The sequence below is a fragment of the Halichoerus grypus genome, chromosome 8 (genome assembly GCF_964656455.1).
Source record: "Halichoerus grypus chromosome 8, mHalGry1.hap1.1, whole genome shotgun sequence".
In the NCBI taxonomy this organism is placed as follows: Eukaryota; Metazoa; Chordata; class Mammalia; order Carnivora; family Phocidae; genus Halichoerus; species Halichoerus grypus.
Window position 1 is genome coordinate 60349445 of NC_135719.1, and position 19996 is coordinate 60369440.

Below are 19996 nucleotides of genomic sequence, written 5' to 3' on the forward strand. Positions count from 1 at the left end.
TTGCTAAGTGTTTTACTTCCAGGGATACACAGCTTGAATCAGCTGCACCGAGGAAATGAGTGTTTTCATGCTCTGTTGTGAAGACTAGTCATTACAGGCATAAGAGATCAGCAGATCCTTATTGTTACTCTGAATCTTGTATTCTGCAATATACTACTAGAGGAACTCAAAACTAGCATTGAACTACACATCTGTAATGTGCATGCAGCGAGAGGAAAAGTAGGTAATTGGAACACACCAACTATTTCTGGGTGATAATACACCACAGTGAACATTTAGAGCAGCGTTAGGGTAGAGAGATTGAAGCAGAGGTGGACACTGGAGGGAGGTTGAAAATATTTAAGTGGTGAGATGGTGCCCCAAATTGCTTTTTTCTTCATTTCAGAATATTACCCAGGATTGATTTTAGTGCTTGGAGCATGGCCCTTCTACTTTGAATTCAGACTTCTTCCATGATGCTGCAAGTAATGGTCATTGTAGGTTAAAAAACCTTTGGTAGGCTAGCCTGTGAATCTAGTCATAATTCACACTATTAATAAGTAATAATATTTATTCCAAGTATGACCATTATTTGGACTTAAAGTTATCCTTTTGAGGGGCACTTGGGTGACTCAGTCAGTTAGGCATCCAACTTTTGATTTTGGCCCAAGTCATGATCTCAGGGTCCTGGGATTGAGCCCCACATTGGGCTCCCCGCTTAGTAGGGAGTCTGCTTGTCTTCCTCTCCTTCTAACCCTCACCCCCCTCGTGTGCTCTGTCTCTCTCTAAAATAGATAAATAAATCTTTTTTTTTTTTTTAAGTTTTTATTTATTTATTTGACAGAGAGAGAGATAGCGAGAGCAGGAACACAAGCAGGGAGAGTGGGAGAGGGAGAAGCAGGCTCCCCACTGAGCAGGACCCTGGGATCATGACCTGAGCCGAAGGCAGAGGCTTAATGACTGAGCCACCCAGTCGCCCCTAGATAAATAAATCTTAAAAAACAACTTATCCTTTGGGAGCACAACTGATTTTTCATTGGGATTAATGTTTTAAATTAATATGAATTTTCCATTTTTTATTCTCCTGCTTACCAAACTTATATGTTCTTGAATGGAATTAAAATTTGTTATCAGTATCTGAAATCAGGCCATTTATAAAGCTTATCCTCACATCTAGAAAATTCTTTTACATTTTTTAACCAAATTAACAATTTTCTTTTGTGAAGTGCTATCATATTTCTTTCTTTTTTTTTTTTTTTAAAGATTTTATTTATTTGACAGAGAGAGACACAGGGAGAGAGGGAACACATGCAGGGGGAGTGGGAGAGGGAGAAGCAGGCTTCCCGCAGAGCAGGGAGCCCGATGCGGGGCTCGATCTCAGGACCCTGGGACCATGACCGGAGCCGAAGGCAGACGCTTAAGGGCTGAGCCACCTAGGCGCCCCTCATATTTTTTTTTCTTTTCTTTTCTTTTTTTTTGAGAGAGAGAGACAGCATGAGCGGAGGTGGAGGGCAGAGGGAGAGAGAGATTATGACCTGAGCCAAAATTAAGAATTGGACACTTAACCAACTGAGCCACCCAGGTGCACCTCTAGTTTGTTTTTTTTTTAAAGATTTTATTTATTCATGAGAGACAGAGAGAGAGAGAGAGAGGCAGAGGGAGAAGCAGGCTCCCAAGGAGCAGGGAGCCCGATGCGGGACTCGATCCGAGGACCCTGAGATCATGACCTGAGCCGAAGGCAGACGCCCAACCATCTGAGCCACCCAGGCGCCCTCTAGTGGGTTATTTCTTTTTTTTTTTTTTTTTTTTTTTTAAACATTTTATTTGTTTGACAGAGAGAGACACAGCGAGAGAGGGAACACAAGCAGAGGGAGCGGGAGAGGGCGAAGCAGGCTTCCTGCGGAGCAGGGAGCCCGATGTGGGACTTGATCCCAGGACCCTGGGATCATGACCTGAGCCGAAGGCAGAAGCTTAACAACTGAGCCACCCAGGCGTCCCTCTAGTGGGTTATTTCTATCTAAATTTATAATAGTGAAAGAATATGTAATTTTATCACTTAATATTGGAAAATTGCTTTTTTCCACCCAAATTTTTATTTAAATTCTAGTTAACATAGTATAGTAGTGGTTTCAGGAATAGAATTTAGTGATTCATCACTTACAGTATAACACCTAGTGCTCATCATGACTAGTGCCCTCCTTAAGAGATGGTGGTCTTAAAAAATAACTTTAGGTTAAAACTGTCATATTTGGTGTACTTGATCAAAGGATACTAATGCACAAAATTCTGATTTAATCATTTTACAAAAGAATTGGCTATAGGAGTTCTTTAAACTTCCTACGTTGCTTGCTCTATAATTTATATCTAATTTTTAAAAAATTTAAACCCACAGAAAAGTTGAATCATACCATTAATCAAATGCCTTTTCATTGGTTAATTGTGAACATCTTACCACTTTCATTTTATCTCTCAGTAGGTAGGTGGGTAAATTAAGTAGACACGGGGGTTTTCATTTTTGTTTTTTGTTTTCATAATTTGAGAGAAAGTTGTAGACGTGATACTTCAACCCTGAGTACTTCAACTTGGAACCGACTGGTATCAGTTCATGAAAGCTGATTGTGTACATTTCTTCCCATTTCTGTTTCAAGTCAGTTGCTTGTAATCCTCTATAGTGGCCATTTACAACATAGAAATTGGCAATGTCAAAAACCAGGTTTTTTCCCTCTCCAGAGCCAGTTGTTAGACATTTACTATCACATCACTGCATGTACCTCCGAAAAGTAAGAACATTCTCCTATATACCTGCAATGCACTTATCATACTCAAGGAATCAAACACTGGCACAATGCTAATATCTAACGTATAGTTTATATTCACATTTCCCAAGTTGTCCCAATATTGTCTTTAGTCATGTTGCCTTTTAAGGAAGTAAATTGCTTCCTGTTACAGAAAAGGAGTTAGACCCTGATATTGAACAACATTTAGAAAGGTTTTAGATTATACTGTAAGCATATGTAAAGGTAGAAGTGAGTAAAAGTATTGGTGTTTGGGGAAAAAAATTAGGTCATGTATATAGGACAATTAAGATATTTGCAGATTTTTCCTTATTTAGCTTAAAAAATACTTGGACAAAATAGATTTAAGAGAATAATGAGTATTGATGAAATTCCAAGATTTTTTTTTTGATTGAAAAGAATTATATTTGAATTGGGAGGAATTATGCTTTTAATCCTAAAGCCTCAGGCTACCTCTCTACCTCATTTTTTTAGTATTCTAAGATCCCTGCACTCTTGGCACATTGATCTTATTGTTCTTCAGTCACAAGCACGTTGACATCATGGGGCCTTAGCATTTTCTGTCCCCTTCTGGAATACATATCTCATGACCCTGTCCTTCATTTGACTTTGTGCTCAGTTGTCACCTCCTCAAAGAAGCCTTCCTGACCATCCTAGGAAAAGTACAGCTCTTTTATTTTCTCTTTACATTGCATTACTCCTCTTTGTAGTCCTTATCACTGCTTGATCTGATGTTCTATATTTATTTATTTACTTTTTTTCTCCCCAATAGGAATGTAAGCTTCATGAGGGCAGGGACTTAGTGATGTTTGTTCACTGCTATGTTTCCCGATGTGTGGACTGATACCTGACGTTCAGTAGCTGCTCAATAAATAATTTATTATTAAATGAATGTTTGCATGAATTTTAGTTATCTTTGTGATATACCATAAAACTCATTATTACTGGAAAATTTTATGCATTTTTTTTCCTGTGATTTATTAGTTTTATAACCCTAAGAATTAACTCTCCAGTATCAATTTTTGTTTCTAATTGGGAATATTTATGCCCACTTCTCAAAGTTATTAGAGGATCAGATGAAATAACTACACAAACATAAGGCATTTGATAATGGAATAAATGGTAAAAATGTCTACCATCAGAGTTTGTAGGAAATAATTTCAGCTGGAGTGATTAATTTCATGGCAAAGACTCTTTGTCCAAGACAACAGCTGAATTGAGACTTAAAAGACAGGTATGTTTGGGATAGGTAGAAGTTTACAGAGTTTGAGACAGGGAGGACTGAAAGGACAATTTGAGCAATTAAGATGTTCAAGGGATAGCAGGTAGACTAACGTAAATTGTAGGAGTTACGAATGAGGAAAATTAGGGTTTTGAATGTCGTCACACTAAGGGGTTTGAGCTTCATTCACTTGATAGTGGGCATCATTAAGTAGTTTGGTCTGATTAAAGAGAACCTTTTTGGAAGAATAATTTGGCATTATATTTCTTTTTTTTTTTTTTTTTTTTTTTTTTTAGTTTTATTTATTTAATCTCTACACCCCATGTGGGGCTGGAAATCACAACCCTGAGATCAAGAGTCACACGCTGCTCTGAGCCAGCCAGGCACCCTTGACAGTATATTTCTATTATTTAATTTCATTATAAACCAGCAGAGAATTATTATTGAATACCTGGCAGTCTTAAAATCTCTTTTTTTTTTTTTTTTTAAGATTTTATTTATTTATTTGACAGAGAGAGACACAGCGAGAGAGGGAACACAAGCAGGGGGAGTGGGAGAGGGAGAAGCAGGCTTCCCGCTGAGCAGGGAGCCCGATGTGGGGCTCGATCCCAGGACCCTGGGATCATGACCTGAGCCGAAGGCAGACGCTTAACGGCTGAGCCACCCAGGCGCCCCTAAAATCATTTTTTAGCTCTCAATATTACATTATGACCTGATATTATAAAAATTACCTGACACTCATCTCTACTGTTGGCTAATCTTTTTTCTTCTCCATTTTTTTCCCCTTTGCCACCATTCTTTGTAATTGTATGAGGGATTCTTGTTCCCTTCTATGAAAATTCTTGGGAATATTAACATGTATATAATACTGGCAATGCCATAGCTATTGGCTAGATACTCTTTTGTCAGAATAGTTAAACTGCACTTTTAAAGCAGCTGTGTGTTATAACAAATAGAAAAATAGGATAAAATTGGAAATTTTTCTCTCATTTCAGACATTTGCTGGCAGAAACATCATAAACTCTGGGATTAGAGGCCTTTGTATCTTCCAACCACATGTGAACTATGGGAGTAAGGAGACCCCCCCCAATACTGAATAAGCTTTCCTACCTGTGTTAAGGAGGGAATGGATGTGTCTCCTCCCCGCCACCCAACCAAATAAACATTTTCACACCAAAGCTTCAAAAAAAAATTTTTTTTTTGTCCCTAGGAGGGATTTGTTCAGTGTATTGTGGTAGAAAGAGCACAAAGCAGGAAATCTTAGATCCCATCATTCATAACTCCTTAAAAATTGTTTGTCTGAAATGTGTGTTAAGTTGGAATACTCATTCAGAAGTTGGGATAAGGAATATACCTATGCTTTTGAGGAAGTGTGTTCAAATCTTAGTAATTGTGTTGATTAAATGCTGGTCCTGGAGGCAGATTTCTACAGTCCAGCATATAACAGCCCTGACCTGTGCTTTTTCTTGTAGCTTATGTTGCAGGGTTCAGGTATCTGCCAGGGAACTCTGAATAGCTAACAATGAAAAAAAAAATCCTCAGGTTACTTAGTGGTACAGATTAAATTCCATCACCAAGAGCTCAGGACACTAAAATCCTTTTGTTATTCTGAAGTTACTTTGAAAATCATGCTATTGCTAGAAATCAGAGTTGGAAAGGTCATTAGAAATAGTGAGTCTCTTTTATATTTATAGTTAGGAAAACAAGACCCAGAGAAAAAGAAGTAATCTGTCCAACGATGAAAGTAAAACTCAAATTTCCTGCTAGCCAGTCTAGTGTGTCTATACTTCTACCTCTAGCAAGAGCACAGCTGCCTCTAGTTTCTGCACCAGAAATGACCTAATGATCAATCAGCCTCCCTCAAGGAACTCGGAAGAAACATAGACTAGGTGATTTTATTTTAACATTATTCTCCAAATAAAATATACCTACTTTCAGAAGAAAGTCAAATGGTAATAGACTCGAAGTGAAAGGCATATTTCATCCTTGAAACAGGATGCTAAAAAGAAAAAAAAATAAATGAAATTAGAGATAATGTGAAATTTAAAAATCAGTTACCAGTGTAAGCTTATTATATAGAAATACAGAGAAAAATCTGTCTTTTAATTTTGTCATATGAAAAACAGGGCTAGCTATAGTACTAAAAGGGCTATCATAATGATTAAATGAGGTAATCCATGTAAAGTGCTTAGAATAGTTATTTGATTCTGAAGAAATAATAAAATGTTACCTATTAATATATTAACATTTCTTCAAGTAGGATATGTACATATTCATTTTTTTTTTTTTAAAGATTTTTTATTTATTTTGACAGAGACACACAGCGAGAGAGGGAACACAAGTGGGGGAGTGGGAGAGGGAGAAGCAGGCTTCCTGCTGAGCAGGGAGCCCGATGCGGGGCTCGATCCCAGGACCCTGGGATCATGACCTGAGCCGAAGGCAGATGCTTAACAACTGAGCCACCCAGGCACCCCATTCATTTTCTTTTTTAAACAATATATTTATTTGAGAGAGGGGTTGGTGGTGGGTAGGGGCAGAGGGAGAGATAATCATCAAGCAGACTCCACACTGAGTGCAGAGCTCAACACGGGGCTCCATCTCATGACCCTAAGATCATGACCTGAGTCAAAACCAAGTTGGTTGGCTAACCCACTGAGCCACCCAAGCACCCCAATAGGTACATCTTGTAAGTGTTCTGAAGAGAAACTACAAAGGCTAAGAGAGTGACTAACCGAGGGCAGGGAAAAGCCCCTTTGGTTAGGATGATTAGGTAAGGCGTCTCTGAGAAAGTGAGGCAAGGATGTGAAGGAGCCAACTATGTAAGTATTGAGGGGAAGAACATTCCAGGCCAAGGGGGTAGTATGTGCAAGGGTCCTGAATTTAGAAAGAACCTGGCATGCTTTAGGATCTGAAAGAACATATAGCATAATTTGTGTTTCCTTCATTTGTTCACATTAGATTATCTCCTTCCCTAGAATATTTGTTCTCCAAGGGCTGGGACACATCTGACTCTTTCACTCACTCCTGTGACAGTGGTTGGTATGGAGTTGGCATTTATTAGACACTTGAAAAAACATTTAACTGCCTATGCATGCTTAATCACCATCAGTGCCTTGTGGATGAAGACTTGATCTTTCTCCTTTCAGACAAAAGTATCCTAGGATGTAGTGAATTGTACATGGTTAACTTTTTTTAAAGAGCATTTGAAAAGCTGATACACAATTTAAATTATTTCAAATATATAAATTTTATATTTTGACTTACATCAGTGAGTTTCACGGAATAAGAAAATTCTCATTTTAAAAAATGAAAGCGGGGCGCCTGAGTGGCTCAGTCATTAAGCGTCTGCCTTCAGCTCGGGTCGTGATCCCAGGGTCCCGGGATCGAGCCCAGCATCGGGCTCCCTGCTCCGCGAGAAGCCTGCTTATCCATCTCCTACTCCTCCCCTTGTGTTCCCTCTCTCGCTGTGTGTCTCTCTCTCAAATAAATAAATAAAATCTTTAAAAAAATTAAAAAATTAAAAAATTAAAGTAATTTGAGTTAACCATTTTATATCTCTATTTAACTGTGCCAGAAGTTCAGATTTTCTTGGGATGGGATGGAAATGCTACCTGGGATGGTCCTGGTTTACGTCTGTTACCTCTGTCCAATCCTATTTCATGGTTGTCTTCTTTCATTCTGTTTCATTGTTTAGACAAAGAATTTTATGGTCACCCTAATTATTAGCCATTTTGCTGTCCTACTAGCACACTCCATAATTCATATTTCATTCTGTATTAAAATAGCTTAAGTATAGCTTCAGGTAGACAATTTGCCCCAGCTGTGTTCTGTAAGATATTGTATATAATATTTTATAATTTATGTGGACTCTTGTATAAGTCAAGGGACTGACAAATGGAATGCTTGCTTTGATTTAGTACAAAACACTTGGAATTTGTTTCAGAAATGCTTGATTCTAAGATGTTTTTACCAAAATGCACCTATTTTGACAAAATGTTCTTTTTGTTCAAAGTCATCTGAAATCTTATGAACAATGCCTTCTGCGATAAATATTATATTAGTGATTACATAATATATTGGTAAAATAACCACTTTTAGAATTTACTGTTAAATATAGTAAAAGTTGAGATATTTGGATCCCTTTCCCTCTCTTCTCTGAAACAAATCTTCATAATGTGCTGTGCTGGAAATGCAATGATGAGCAAGAACTAACATGGCCTCTGGAACTTGTGGTCTTTTCTGACTTTTTCCTGAGTCAACAGACAAATCAAGACTGGAGGGTTACCCTGTGCTGTGTTGAAAGAGGCTCAGGTGGGGAGTAGGGGAAGTGGCCCAGATGAAAGCCTATCAGATGGCCTGCGCAGATCTGTAGAACTCCTGCATTCCACTACCCTCTTCTATTTGTAGTAATCTCAAATATTTTTGGTTTGAATATAAGGGGTTTGTGTGTGTGTGTGTGTGTGTGTGTGTGTGTGTGTGTATTGGATATTCTGTTTTGGAGAATGAGGAATGGAAATTTATTTCTCAGTAATTGCAAGTTTCAGTTGAGGTGCTCAGTTCGTGAGGCCTTATTGATTTTGCCCTCTAGGCAATGCAGCTAAAACCTTCCTGGTCTAAAAGGTTAGAAACTATTGAGGGTAGTCAATGAGAAGTATTTTCCACCAGCTTTCTGGGTGGCATCATTGTATAAACTAAAATAATGTTGAAAATGAACAGTTTTGACCGATTGTAGCATTTAAATGAGGATAAAGAAAACAACTGTCTCCCTCTCTACAAAAAGGTATCTGCAATAAGTTACAGAATTTATACATTCTGTATCTTTAAAGATCACTAAACATTTGTGTCTCTAGTAGTGTAGTGTCACCCCTGGTAAAGAAGGGTTTATGGAACTGAGTTGTGGCAGCATGTGAGGTGTGTGAATTTTGGTTGTAAATCTCTAGCAGCTGCTTCTTTTTTAAACTATTTAGTAAAATAAAACTTAATATCAGCCTTTAATCTGTGCTTTCAAAGTCCATGTTGGTTGAATGTGATAAGGTTGAACCAAATATCTATTTGGGGACATGGCAGGGAATGGTGGTAATTGAGAGACAGTATCACATGGAGCAATGGCTTTAAAATTTTTTTGTCAGCCCACAATTGCAAAGACAATTGACATTGCTCCATCCCAACACTCTGTCCCCCCAAACAAAAGTCATTACTTAGTCTTGCTCTGCAGTGGTAGCTGATCTTTTCTTTTTTCCTATTTTATTTAAAACTAAAGTAATAGTTCCAACCCCTTAAATTAACTTGACAGCACATTTAATCCTAGAGATTGTTTTAGCATCTGGAAGAATTAGAAGGGCCTGGGTTCGGGTTCTGGTTTTGTCACCTGCTCTGAGTAACCTTGACCAAATTACCTAACTTCTCTGAGCTTCATTATCCTCATTGGTTGAGATTGAGGTAATAAAAATATTCATTTCATAGGTTTGTTATAATGACATAATCTGATTTTGTTATGATGGCACAACCACCTGAATAAAGTGGTTGTGCCAGGCTCTTAAAAAGCACATAATTAATGGCTATTTTGGTTGTCTCCAAATTTTGTAAGCTTAGGGAATTGGGAGCGATAATAATGGTGAATCCTATTCAGAGGACAATTAGTTCAGTTTCAGATATGTTAGCATTTGAGGTGTTACAGGTAGCCAGAGAGTTTAGACATATTTTTTGGAAACAGGACTATATGACATAGTCTGAAGTTAGTGAATTTTTAAAAATCCAAGCAAATAGAGTATTAGAGCTTTGGGGACTTAACAATTGAGTTTTTCCTAAAGGTACATGAGGTTTATTTAATTCTGTTATAGCTGTTTCACTTTACCAGCTTTCTGCTAACATTCTCCAAAATTTAAAATGCAGAATCTGTCATTTGTATGACTATTGGCATAATTAGTAGAGGTAAAGACATGTACCGATAATAGGTAGTTGTAGAAAAAGAAGAACATAGGATTTGGAATTAAACCTGGGTTAGGTGATTCAGCTAGGTAATCCACCACCTACCTTAATCTTTATGGTTCAGTGTCTTTATCTACAAAATATTCTTATTTCACAAAGTTAGATTGTCAAAGGGACAAATAAGTGTAAGAAAGATACATTAATTTCCATGGAAATACTTTTAGTAAAACGTCGTTTTTTAGCAGAATAAAAAAATTCATGATGGCTCCAGATTTTAAGACTGGATCAAACATACCATTCTTTATAATATGATAGGAGATTAACAACATCCTAGAACTTGTCTTTAAAGAAGTATGGGTATAGGTAAAGAGCAACCCAGTGCATCTTGGCACATGTTTTATGTAATAATGATGATATTAATTTATAAAGAGTACTATAGGATATTAAAATGAATTCTTATATACCTGATCTTGATACTTAGTAAGTCTGACTAGTGTGTGCACAAGATATTATTAGACAAAGTGTTTGTCCAGTAGCTAGATTATAAATAACCCCTGTTCTAGCTCATTTTAAACAATGTAGTATGAATGATGCCAAAAACAGGCTAGAACATTTTCTTCTCTCCAAGATCTGAGATTTTGTAAACAAGGCTCTGCTCCTGGAGCTAATCTAGGTCATCATAACCCAAAATCTTTTGAAGGATGAGAAACCCAATTAAGTCTCTTAGGTACTTTTTAATATTTTAATTTAAGAAATGTTTTAGCTCTTAAAAACACAGTATTTTTGGATTGCTGTTTGGCCACTTAGCTTATTTGTACCATTTCATAATGAATACAAATCACTGGGTAATCATTTCAGCAACAATGATGGCTAGAAATCTCTGTGTGTGTGGAAATTAATGTAACTTATTATGGCTTAATTTATCCTAGTACTAACCTAACAGTATAACATTTTGTTTTTTAATAAAAAGTGATCTAATGAGAAAAACCATAAATTTCCTAATTTCCAAAACTGTTAACAGTGTTAAGTTTTAGCTATTATTTAGTCTTTATTGCAAATTTGTTACTGAACTGTGAAATGTGTTGTTAAATGTGACATTATTTAAGAAACTTTAAAAATATCAATGTCATAAATCTTTAGAAGTGAAGATTCAAATTTTATCTTTGTTATTAATATAGTATACTATTCATTAATAGTAATTGCCCCTTGTGTGTGTGTGTGTGTGTGTGTGTGTGTGTGTGTGTGTATGCACATTTGCCCTTTACTAACATCCTATAGACCTGATGTTTGCAAAGGAAAAGAGGAGACTTCAATTGCTTGAGAGCCGAGTCCTGGGCTAGGTGATTTATAACTCTTAGAGGAATTATTACTCCCACTTTACAGGTAAAGAAATAGACTCAGGTTAAATAATTTGATAGCACAGCTTGTTAAATAGAAAGATCTTGAACTCCTAGACTCTGGCTCTCCTCCGTTTTGTCTTGCTGCTTTAAAGGATCATTCCAGTAATGAGGTTGAGTTTTGTGCAAACACGTTTACACTGCTATCCCCTAGAAGACCACTGGAGACAATGATATTCTATTTGTGTAGAACGTTGCTGTTTTCAAAATAATTTTACCCTATCCTATTGGATCCTAACAACAAACCAACGTTGCAGGCAAAAAAGAAAAGAAAAAAGGATTCCTGACTTAGAAATGAGCAATTTCAGAGAAGTACTTAAGATTATAAAGCTAATTAAAGGTGGAGTTTAAACTAGAACCCAGATCTGTGGTTCCTGGTCATTGTTCTTTCCTACTTCTTTTACTTTCTCCGGATTATGTATGTGATCTATGAATATGAAGTAGTGAAGTTTTACAGATTGAATCTTTTGTGTCTTCATGTAGTGATCACACTTTATAACTATGGCCTGGCTCCCTGTTTAGCAGTCAAATCCTGTTTTCCTGTACTATGATTAGTGTATCAGTGACAGAATTGAGGTGTAATGGGGCTGTAATAGTGCTTATTGAATGAGTAATAAGTGGAAAATGCTGAGATTTCTGTAATTAAACTTTATTCTTGTATGATGCCATATTTGCCTTATGGAAATGTATATAAAAAAGGAGTTGTTAAGGGAAGGATAGCATTGGTTAAGAGCATGCATATTAGATTTAGGAAGACCAAAACTTGAATCCTGGCTTTTCCCATTTGATTTTACTGTTCTTGGTCAAGTAATAAGCCAGTTTCCTCATCTTTGGGGATAGTAACTGCTACAGGGTCAGAGGAGATAGGTATATAAAGAGACTAACACTGGGCCTGGGCCATGGGACTACCTACATAGAAGCTATTAAATCATTACCTGTAAAGGGTTCTTTTTTTTTTTTTTTTCTTTTCTAGTAGCAGTGTATCTTTTTGTTTAGAAAGTATCCAAGCTAGCATGATTATCTCTAAAGTATCTTAAAAGTAGATAGTTCCCAATTATTTCTGCTAATGGAGGGCACAGATGATCTGAAACAGTTGATATTTGAGACTTTTCCATTTTATATTTAGAATATGTAGTTTAAAAAAACTCATGGAAGGTCTTCTTTTTAATTTATTTCCTTATATGAGGATAATATAAGTAATTTATATTTCTTCAGCTGTCCATTTGGAGAGCACAATTTTGACCATGCTATGTGAGTTGCAGGGGGAAAAAGGGGTATTTCATGGTTGGGGGTTGAGAATTGAGAACCTGGGACTAACATTTAGTATGGAATTTCATATTATTCAGATTTTTAACTTGTAGACTGTTGAGACCTACAAAGTAGATAACATGCCATTCTTTTATAGCATACCCATTTATAGCTTTGCGTACTAAGATAAACAAAAGCAGGGAAAAGCAAGCATTCTTCAGAATTAAGTAAAGTGCCATTATGAAATTTTTGGAAAACTGGCAGCATAGAAGAAACATTTCACTAAATCTCTTTGTTGGATTTTACTTTTTAAGGTGGCATGTCTCATGTACATTTTATTCATTTATAATTACATGTTTCTGACTAAATTTTTTTAAGGGGGGACAGAGGGAGAGGGAAAGAATCTTTTTTTTTTTTTTTTTTTTTTTAAAGATTTTATTTATTTGACAGAGAGAGACACAGCGAGAGAGGAAACACAAGGAGGGGGAGTGGGAAAGGGAGAAGCAGGCTTCCCGCGGAGCAGGGAGCCCGATGCGGGGCTCGATCCCAGGGCCCTGGGATCATGACCTGAGCCGAAGGCAGACGCTTAATGACTGAGCCACCCAGGCGCCCCGAGAGGGAAAGAATCTTAAGCACGTTCCACGCTCAACACAGAGCCTGATGAGGGGCTCAATCTCATGACCCTGAGATCATGACCTGAGCTGAAATCAATATTCGGTCACTTCCTGGCTGAACCACCCAGGCGCACCTGACTAAATTTAATTTTTATAAGTTCTCTTTGTATGTTAATCAGATTATAGATAGAGGCTATCATTAGCTTTTAATTTAAAAGTTTGAGGATTATAACTGAAAGGAAATATTCCAAAATAATTTAGGGATTGTATATTATTTTTCCTTTTTTGAGAGTGGAAGAGATTAATTTTGAATTATAAACTTATTCATCAAAAAATTTTAAAAATTTTATTTCCTTTGACTTCTAGTTGTATGACTTGAGTAAATAAACTTTTAGAGCTGATTTTCTTATTTGAACAGTGCAGATAATGATACTTGTTCTGTTTACCTCCCATGAATGTGAAATCAAATCAACTATTATTTAGGACATAAATCAGGCATGGTGCTAGGTTAGCAATAATGTAGACAAACATAGTACTTCTCTTTAAAGCACTTAGAGGTGGTGGAGGAGAATGTCATTCAACCAGCCATTTTGCAAATAATTATTTAACCTTCTATGAACTAAGTACTAAGCAGGAGGTATAGGGAGCGTAAGACTAGTCTTGGATCAGGGAAAGCTGCCCTGGGGAAGAGAAATTTAAGCTGAGGCTTATCAACTGGACGCGTTGTGGGAGACTACTCTTACTAGAAGAGGTATAAATAGTATTTGCAAAAACTCCACAGTTTGAAGAAGCTTAGGATCCTTAGTAACCAAAAGCCCAGTCTGGCTGACAGACAGCACCTTATAGCCTTCACAGTAGCCCTGTGAGTTGACTCCATTTTACAGATCAGAAAACAGAAGCTCAGAGTAGTTTATTAAATTGTATAGGGTCTCATTGTTTGTAACTGGCAATTTCAGGTTTTGAACCCAGGTTGGTTGGCCTGACTCCAAACTAAATGTTCTCTCTACTATGCCCTTCTTTCTCTGAGTCACTTACCCCAAAGGCTTCTTGTGCTCCCAAATACATCTTCCCTATTGTTATTTCTCAGAGGGCTTAGCAGCTCTCCCTCTGGTTAATTGTGGGGCCAATGATCAGATTCTTTCTTTACACTAATGTAATAATGACATTTAACTCTTACAGGTTCTGTACATTGTACTCTTACTTGTATACTGTAAAACTCCAGGGATCCTAGAAGCTTTTTCAGGGACAGGAATCTTGTGCACTCTGGGGCTGATTTGAAACTGCAGTGTTGTTTGTGGCCTCTCATTTAAAAATAGCCTCATGTTGCTCATGGGGTGCCTTAATGGAGCCAACATTTCCATCAGCCTCTGCTCCCTACCCCCAAGACACTCCAGATAAACAAATATCTGAGTAATAAACAGTGTGCTGCTCCTCTAGCCTCTGCCTACTCCCACAAACCTCAGTTATATAGAAATCCTAAAGCCACCACTAATAATGCATTTTATTGGAAAAAATGTAAACAAAAAGAGCTTAATTGCCTTAAAAGTTTAAAAAACACTATCTAGTTTATGTGATGTTCAGGGGAAATATTTCCTAAAAGGGAATTTTTCTGAACCTTCATAGCTGTGTATCTCACCGCCAGCATTAACTCCGCCAAAACATCTTTGTAAGTTGGGGAAGGATTTTTGTTTTTCTTAAGGCTTAGGAGATAGTGTAGACTGGTACATTGAAGCCCAGTACTTGAAACCTGAAGAAAATCTCCTATGCCTTCAATAGCTGCAGATAATTAAAAGTATGATAAAGAAAATTATGATATTATGAAAAATTATGATAAAGAAAATAGATGAATTCAGGCTAAATGTTGTTTTATGTAAAAAGAGACATTTTAATGCAAATGCCTAGCTAAATCTTCATTGTTGTAAGAGTTTGCTAAGAAACTATTTTCCCCTTTTTGGTCTTTTTCTAATCCGTTAACATCAATTTTTCTTACCCCTTAAAAGGCACTGCATAAATTTGAGGGGGGCTGTTTTATGCCCTATCCCATTTTAACGAACAGGTTGTGCTTTTCTTGGAATTTGTGAAGTTTGTTGTAAAGTAATTCTTTGTTCTAGGTAGATGGAGGTTGATGTTTTATTCTAATTGCTTTCAATTCTTAGATTTCTGTGTTTTCAGAGGGTTTCTCTTGGTAGAACCTGATTTACTTGAAATGTGAAATAATAAGCTGATTCCCTCCACCACTCCCTTTGTCCTGTTTCCTGTGAAATACTGAAATAAATGTTTGCCTTATGAATTTCTCTCTTCGAAAAACATCCAGAGGCATACTTTTTAGGGGCTCATGCTAGAATACTTTCGTCGTTATCCTTCTACTGTTCTTTCAAGTTGCCTAAACACAGCTGAGTTGGTAAGAAGAGCAAAGACAACATGATAGTGCTGCCAAGTAGACAGGAAGCTGTAGTGGACCTAGCAAGCAGGGGCGGCTGAGCACACCCTCCATCCAATCAGCTGTGAGTGCTGTTGCTATGTGCGCTCGTACTCTGCTGCCTTTGTGGAAAACCTTACACAGAGGGAAGCGGAATCAGCACCCACTGCCGAACATTTGTTTTAACCACTGCAGACATCTGGGTCCCTCAGTCACTGACCGTGTAGCTGTTGACAGCCAGAAGGCCCCTTCTTTTACACAAGGATTCCAGTATGGTTTTCAGTGGAAACAAAGGGCTTCACAGAGAAGGTGTGTAATGAAGTGTTTTTAACGGCTTTATTTTTGAACTTCCAATTTTCTGTAGCTGTTTACCAGTTGTGGTGTTTGCTTTGCCTAGATTTTTAATAAATAGGTCCAGAAAAATGATCTCACTTTGAAAAACCTTGAACTTAGGGAATTTTTCTTTAGCTTCATATTTTCTTTGAACGGCCTTGCTTAAAAGATTATTAAAATGCTGATCTGAACAATGAGTAGGAAGAAAAGAAACCAAAATACAATGTGCTCACTTTAATAGGGGGAAAATGTGATAAAAATGAGAATACAGGGAAGAGAATTGGGGTTAGCCAGAAGCATGAACTGTATTTGGGAGCAGGAGGTGTTTTTTGAAAATAAAAGCTGTTAAGGAGAATGTATTTAAAAGAAGTTACATATTTTTAACTGAATTCATTGTTTCTGTATTTGACAGATTGTCAGAATTTAGCTTAGTGAGAATTTTGGCATCGTTTAGGAAATTGATGTGCTATCTTTTTATAAAGGATTTCTGAAGATACTACCACAAATTGTACAATCTTGTAATTAATTTGACCCATTGACTAGTTCTGTGCAGTTCAGATAAAGGATGGTAGTATAATCCAACCGCAAAGTCAGTGTCGTGTTCTGTTCTGTTAAATGTCCAAATGGAAACTGGAAAAATAAAGGATGTTAAAGACAACATACCACAAATGGTTAAGATAGTATTGTAAAATTAGAGTAAGCCTCTAAAATGTAATAATTCTGTATCTGTCTTACTTAATCCTGCAAATATAGTAAAATCTCATTAAATTAAACCTCACTAATTAAGTATTTGTAATAATTGAACAGAGTATGGATTACAATTTTGTTTTACGGGACCTGGAAAAACCAGTTTATTTAACTGATTGATTATGCGAAAGTTTTAAAATATCTTAAACAAAAGTTTTTTACAGATTCTCATACAGAGTTGACATAGTTGGTTTAACTAATGATTCTTTTAAATTAATTAAAGCAGGGGCACCTGGGTGGCTCAGTCGTTAAGCGTCTGCCTTCGGCTCAGGTCATGATCTCAGGGTCCTGGGATCGAGCCCCACATCGGGCTCCCTGCCCTGCGGGAAGCCTGCTTCTCTCTCTCCCACTCACCCTGCTTGTGTTCCCTCTCTCGCTGTGTCTCTCGCTGTCAAATAAATAAATAAAATCTTTTAAAAAAAAATTAATTAATTAATTAAAGCAGAACAGAAGACCTAACAGCATATTGCCCATTTATGAACAATTTTCTTTGGCTTATTCATTTTCACCTGGTTGTGTAACTGGCTCCTTTTTAATTAACTCAGTGATTTATGTCTGATGAATAAAATGAGTATAATATAAATTTAAAGTTGATATTAGAGCTTTGTTTCTCATCTCTATAGGGATTTGTTTTGTTGTTGTTCTTTGCAAGAAATACCTGTCATTAAGTAGATTTAGCAGTCAATGTTAGCATAATTTGGTAAGTGAGGAGAAATATTTCTTTTCTTTGGAAAGAACTCAAAATATATCTCATGCTTTGGTGCCCATCACTGATCATTTTTAATGATACATATGTTTGTGTTAAGTTAAAGACTTCAAAAAATAGATGCAAATTTATAAAACAAATTGTCCATAAACATTAAAATGTTTAACATGAACCTGCATGTTACATTTCTTAGTTTTTTTCAGTTTATTGGGTGTACCCCAAAACTTGAACTTGGTAGGAGTTATCATAAAAATTATAGTATAATAGGGGCACCTGGCTGCCTCAGTTGGAAGAGCATGAGACTCTTGATCTCAGGGTCGTGAGTTTGAGCCCCACATTGGGTGTAGAGATTACTTAAATTAAAACTTAAGAAGAATTGTAGCAAAATAAAGAAAGCTATTATATTCTTTGGACTTGATATCATCCAATGTAAAGCACTCATATGCAAAAGAAGATCTGTGAGGGGCCAGGAGGCAGAGGATGATAGGAGGACCCAAGTTCATTAAATATAACTCTAACCACATAGAAGCTATTCTAGTCATTTCCATTTTCTCGAGCTATCATTCTCATGAATCACTAATTTTATTTTTTAATATAGAACCACAAAAACCGAGTTTTACTTGAATTGATTTGCTACTTTTTCCTCTTGTTTCATTTCTTGAGAATTAATTGACTTCCCAGGAGCAGGCTGGTTTCATTCATATGCTGCAAAAGATAAAGGAACGTGATACTGGCAAGAAAGTGGTGTCTACTGCTGTGTTACACAAAAGCTTTGACTTTGTGAGGCAGGAGGAATAGTCTTGGCAGAATCTCAGATTTTATTCTTGGGCTCAGTACCCAAAGGTGTTTTTTATACTGGAACATCTGAAAGTGTTTGTCCAGTATCAAAACCTCAGGAAAATAATTGATGTTTATAGTCTGGTCAAATGTAGTAACATTGCTAGCATAGTTCAACTTTTTGAATTCATCTGTTATTTGACAATACAATTTTTTTTTTAAGATTTTATTTATTTATTTGAGAGAGAGAGTGAGAGAGAGAGCACAAGAGGGGGGTAGAGTCAGAGGGAGAAGCAGACTCCCCGCCGAACAGGGAGCCTGATGCGGGACTTGATCCCGGGACTCCAGGATCATGATCTGAGCCGAAGGCAGTCGCCTAACCAACTGAGCCACCCAGGCGCCCCTAACAATACAATTTTTATTGTCTTATTCTATGTCAAATCTTTAAATTGGCTATACTTTTATGTACTTGTAGAAAAATAGTTCAGTTCTCGAAAATAGTGGTTTCTTTTTTTTGCCTTGACCACTTAACAATATTTATCAGATGCAATGATTGATATAACTGTTTTTATTTTAAATAAAGTTGTTTCTCTTTATTTTGAAATCACCAGGCGATATATATGTAGTGTTTCATATACAGTTCAAAAAATTCTGTAACTTAGCTCTCTGTCTCTCATTCTCTCTCTCTCAAATAAATAAATAAAATCTTTAAAAAAAAAAATTCTGTAACTTAAAACCTCAGGAACGGGTGACAATCTGAGTTTTTCTTTTTTTTCCAGGTCTCCTATGAAATTTTTTTTTTTTTATCATTCCTACTTCAGGTATTATTACAAATGTTTGTTTCCTATATGTGTGCATAAGTGCTATATGATACAGTTTTGTTACTGTTTTTTTCCTGTTTCTTTGTTTTTGTTTTTTTCCCCCCTCTTCCTTGAAGAAATTCCGTTACTTGTTCATATTCTGAATTCCAAAAAGATTTGATTGTCATAGCTGAGCAGGGAAGTTTAGTCTTGACAACTTTCTGTCAGGCATTTTCAGTTAGCAACATGCTATTGCATATACTGTATTGCTTTGGAAGACTATAGTAAATCTTATTTTTTTTAATCTTCAGATGTTGCTATATCTAAAATCAAAGACCCAGGTTTTAAAAATGTAGTCAATGCAGTATTGCTTGAATCTGATTATATAATCCTTTGTGATGGGGCTAAGTTAAAAGTGGTAGCATGATGGCCATTAATTGAGAAACTAGAAATATCTTCTTGTTTCTTTGCTGGTCTTCTCAATTTTATTCATTCAAAGACTTCTGAACATCAAAGGATTTGAATTAGAAGCTTTATGATAAACACAGGGACATCATAAATTATAGGAAATAGTCAAGATGGAGTAGGAAATATAGGCTCATACATAGTTGGGCCTCAGATTGTGCTCTAAGCTTCTTGTCATCCTGAATATGAAAGGGAAACTGCCAGTCAGTTGTATATAGCTCTGTTATTTAACATGTTATTGCTAAATATTGGCCATTAAAAATCTAAGTTGATTTCTGTTTCCTTAATATTTTGAGATTTTTGGGGGGTGGTCAAATTTGGGGTAGCTTATCTATTCTGTATGATTTTTTTTTTAAGATTTTATTTATTTATTTGAGGGCGAGAGCACAGGGGAAGGAGCAGAGGGAGAAGGACAAGGAGACCACACTGAGTGCAGAGCCCAATGCAGGGCTCTCTCCCACAACCCCGAGATCATGACCTGAGCCAAAATCAAGTCAGACACTTAACCAACTGAGCCACCCAGGCACCCCTGATTTTTTATTATTAGCAGTATTGGGCACAGTTTC

General features: G+C 36.7%; 1 protein-coding gene across 11 annotated transcripts in view; it reads left to right on the forward strand.

The window, feature by feature from the left end:
- Positions 1-19996, forward strand: part of ATOSA (atos homolog A) — a 97347-nt gene that overhangs the window by 10478 nt on the left and 66873 nt on the right. For 2 of the 11 annotated variants that reach the window (XM_036102425.2, XM_036102504.2), the window contains exon 1: positions 15716-15911. The exons of 6 other annotated variants lie outside the window; for them this stretch is intronic. In XM_036102425.2, the coding sequence (XP_035958318.2) occupies positions 15875-15911 (37 nt within the window). In that variant the 5' untranslated portion in view covers positions 15716-15874. Of the gene's footprint in view, positions 1-15556; positions 15688-15711; positions 15912-19996 lie in introns of those variants that run through there. 3 more of the 11 variants (XM_078079322.1, XR_013450467.1, XM_036102584.2) reach the window with 3 other exon arrangements.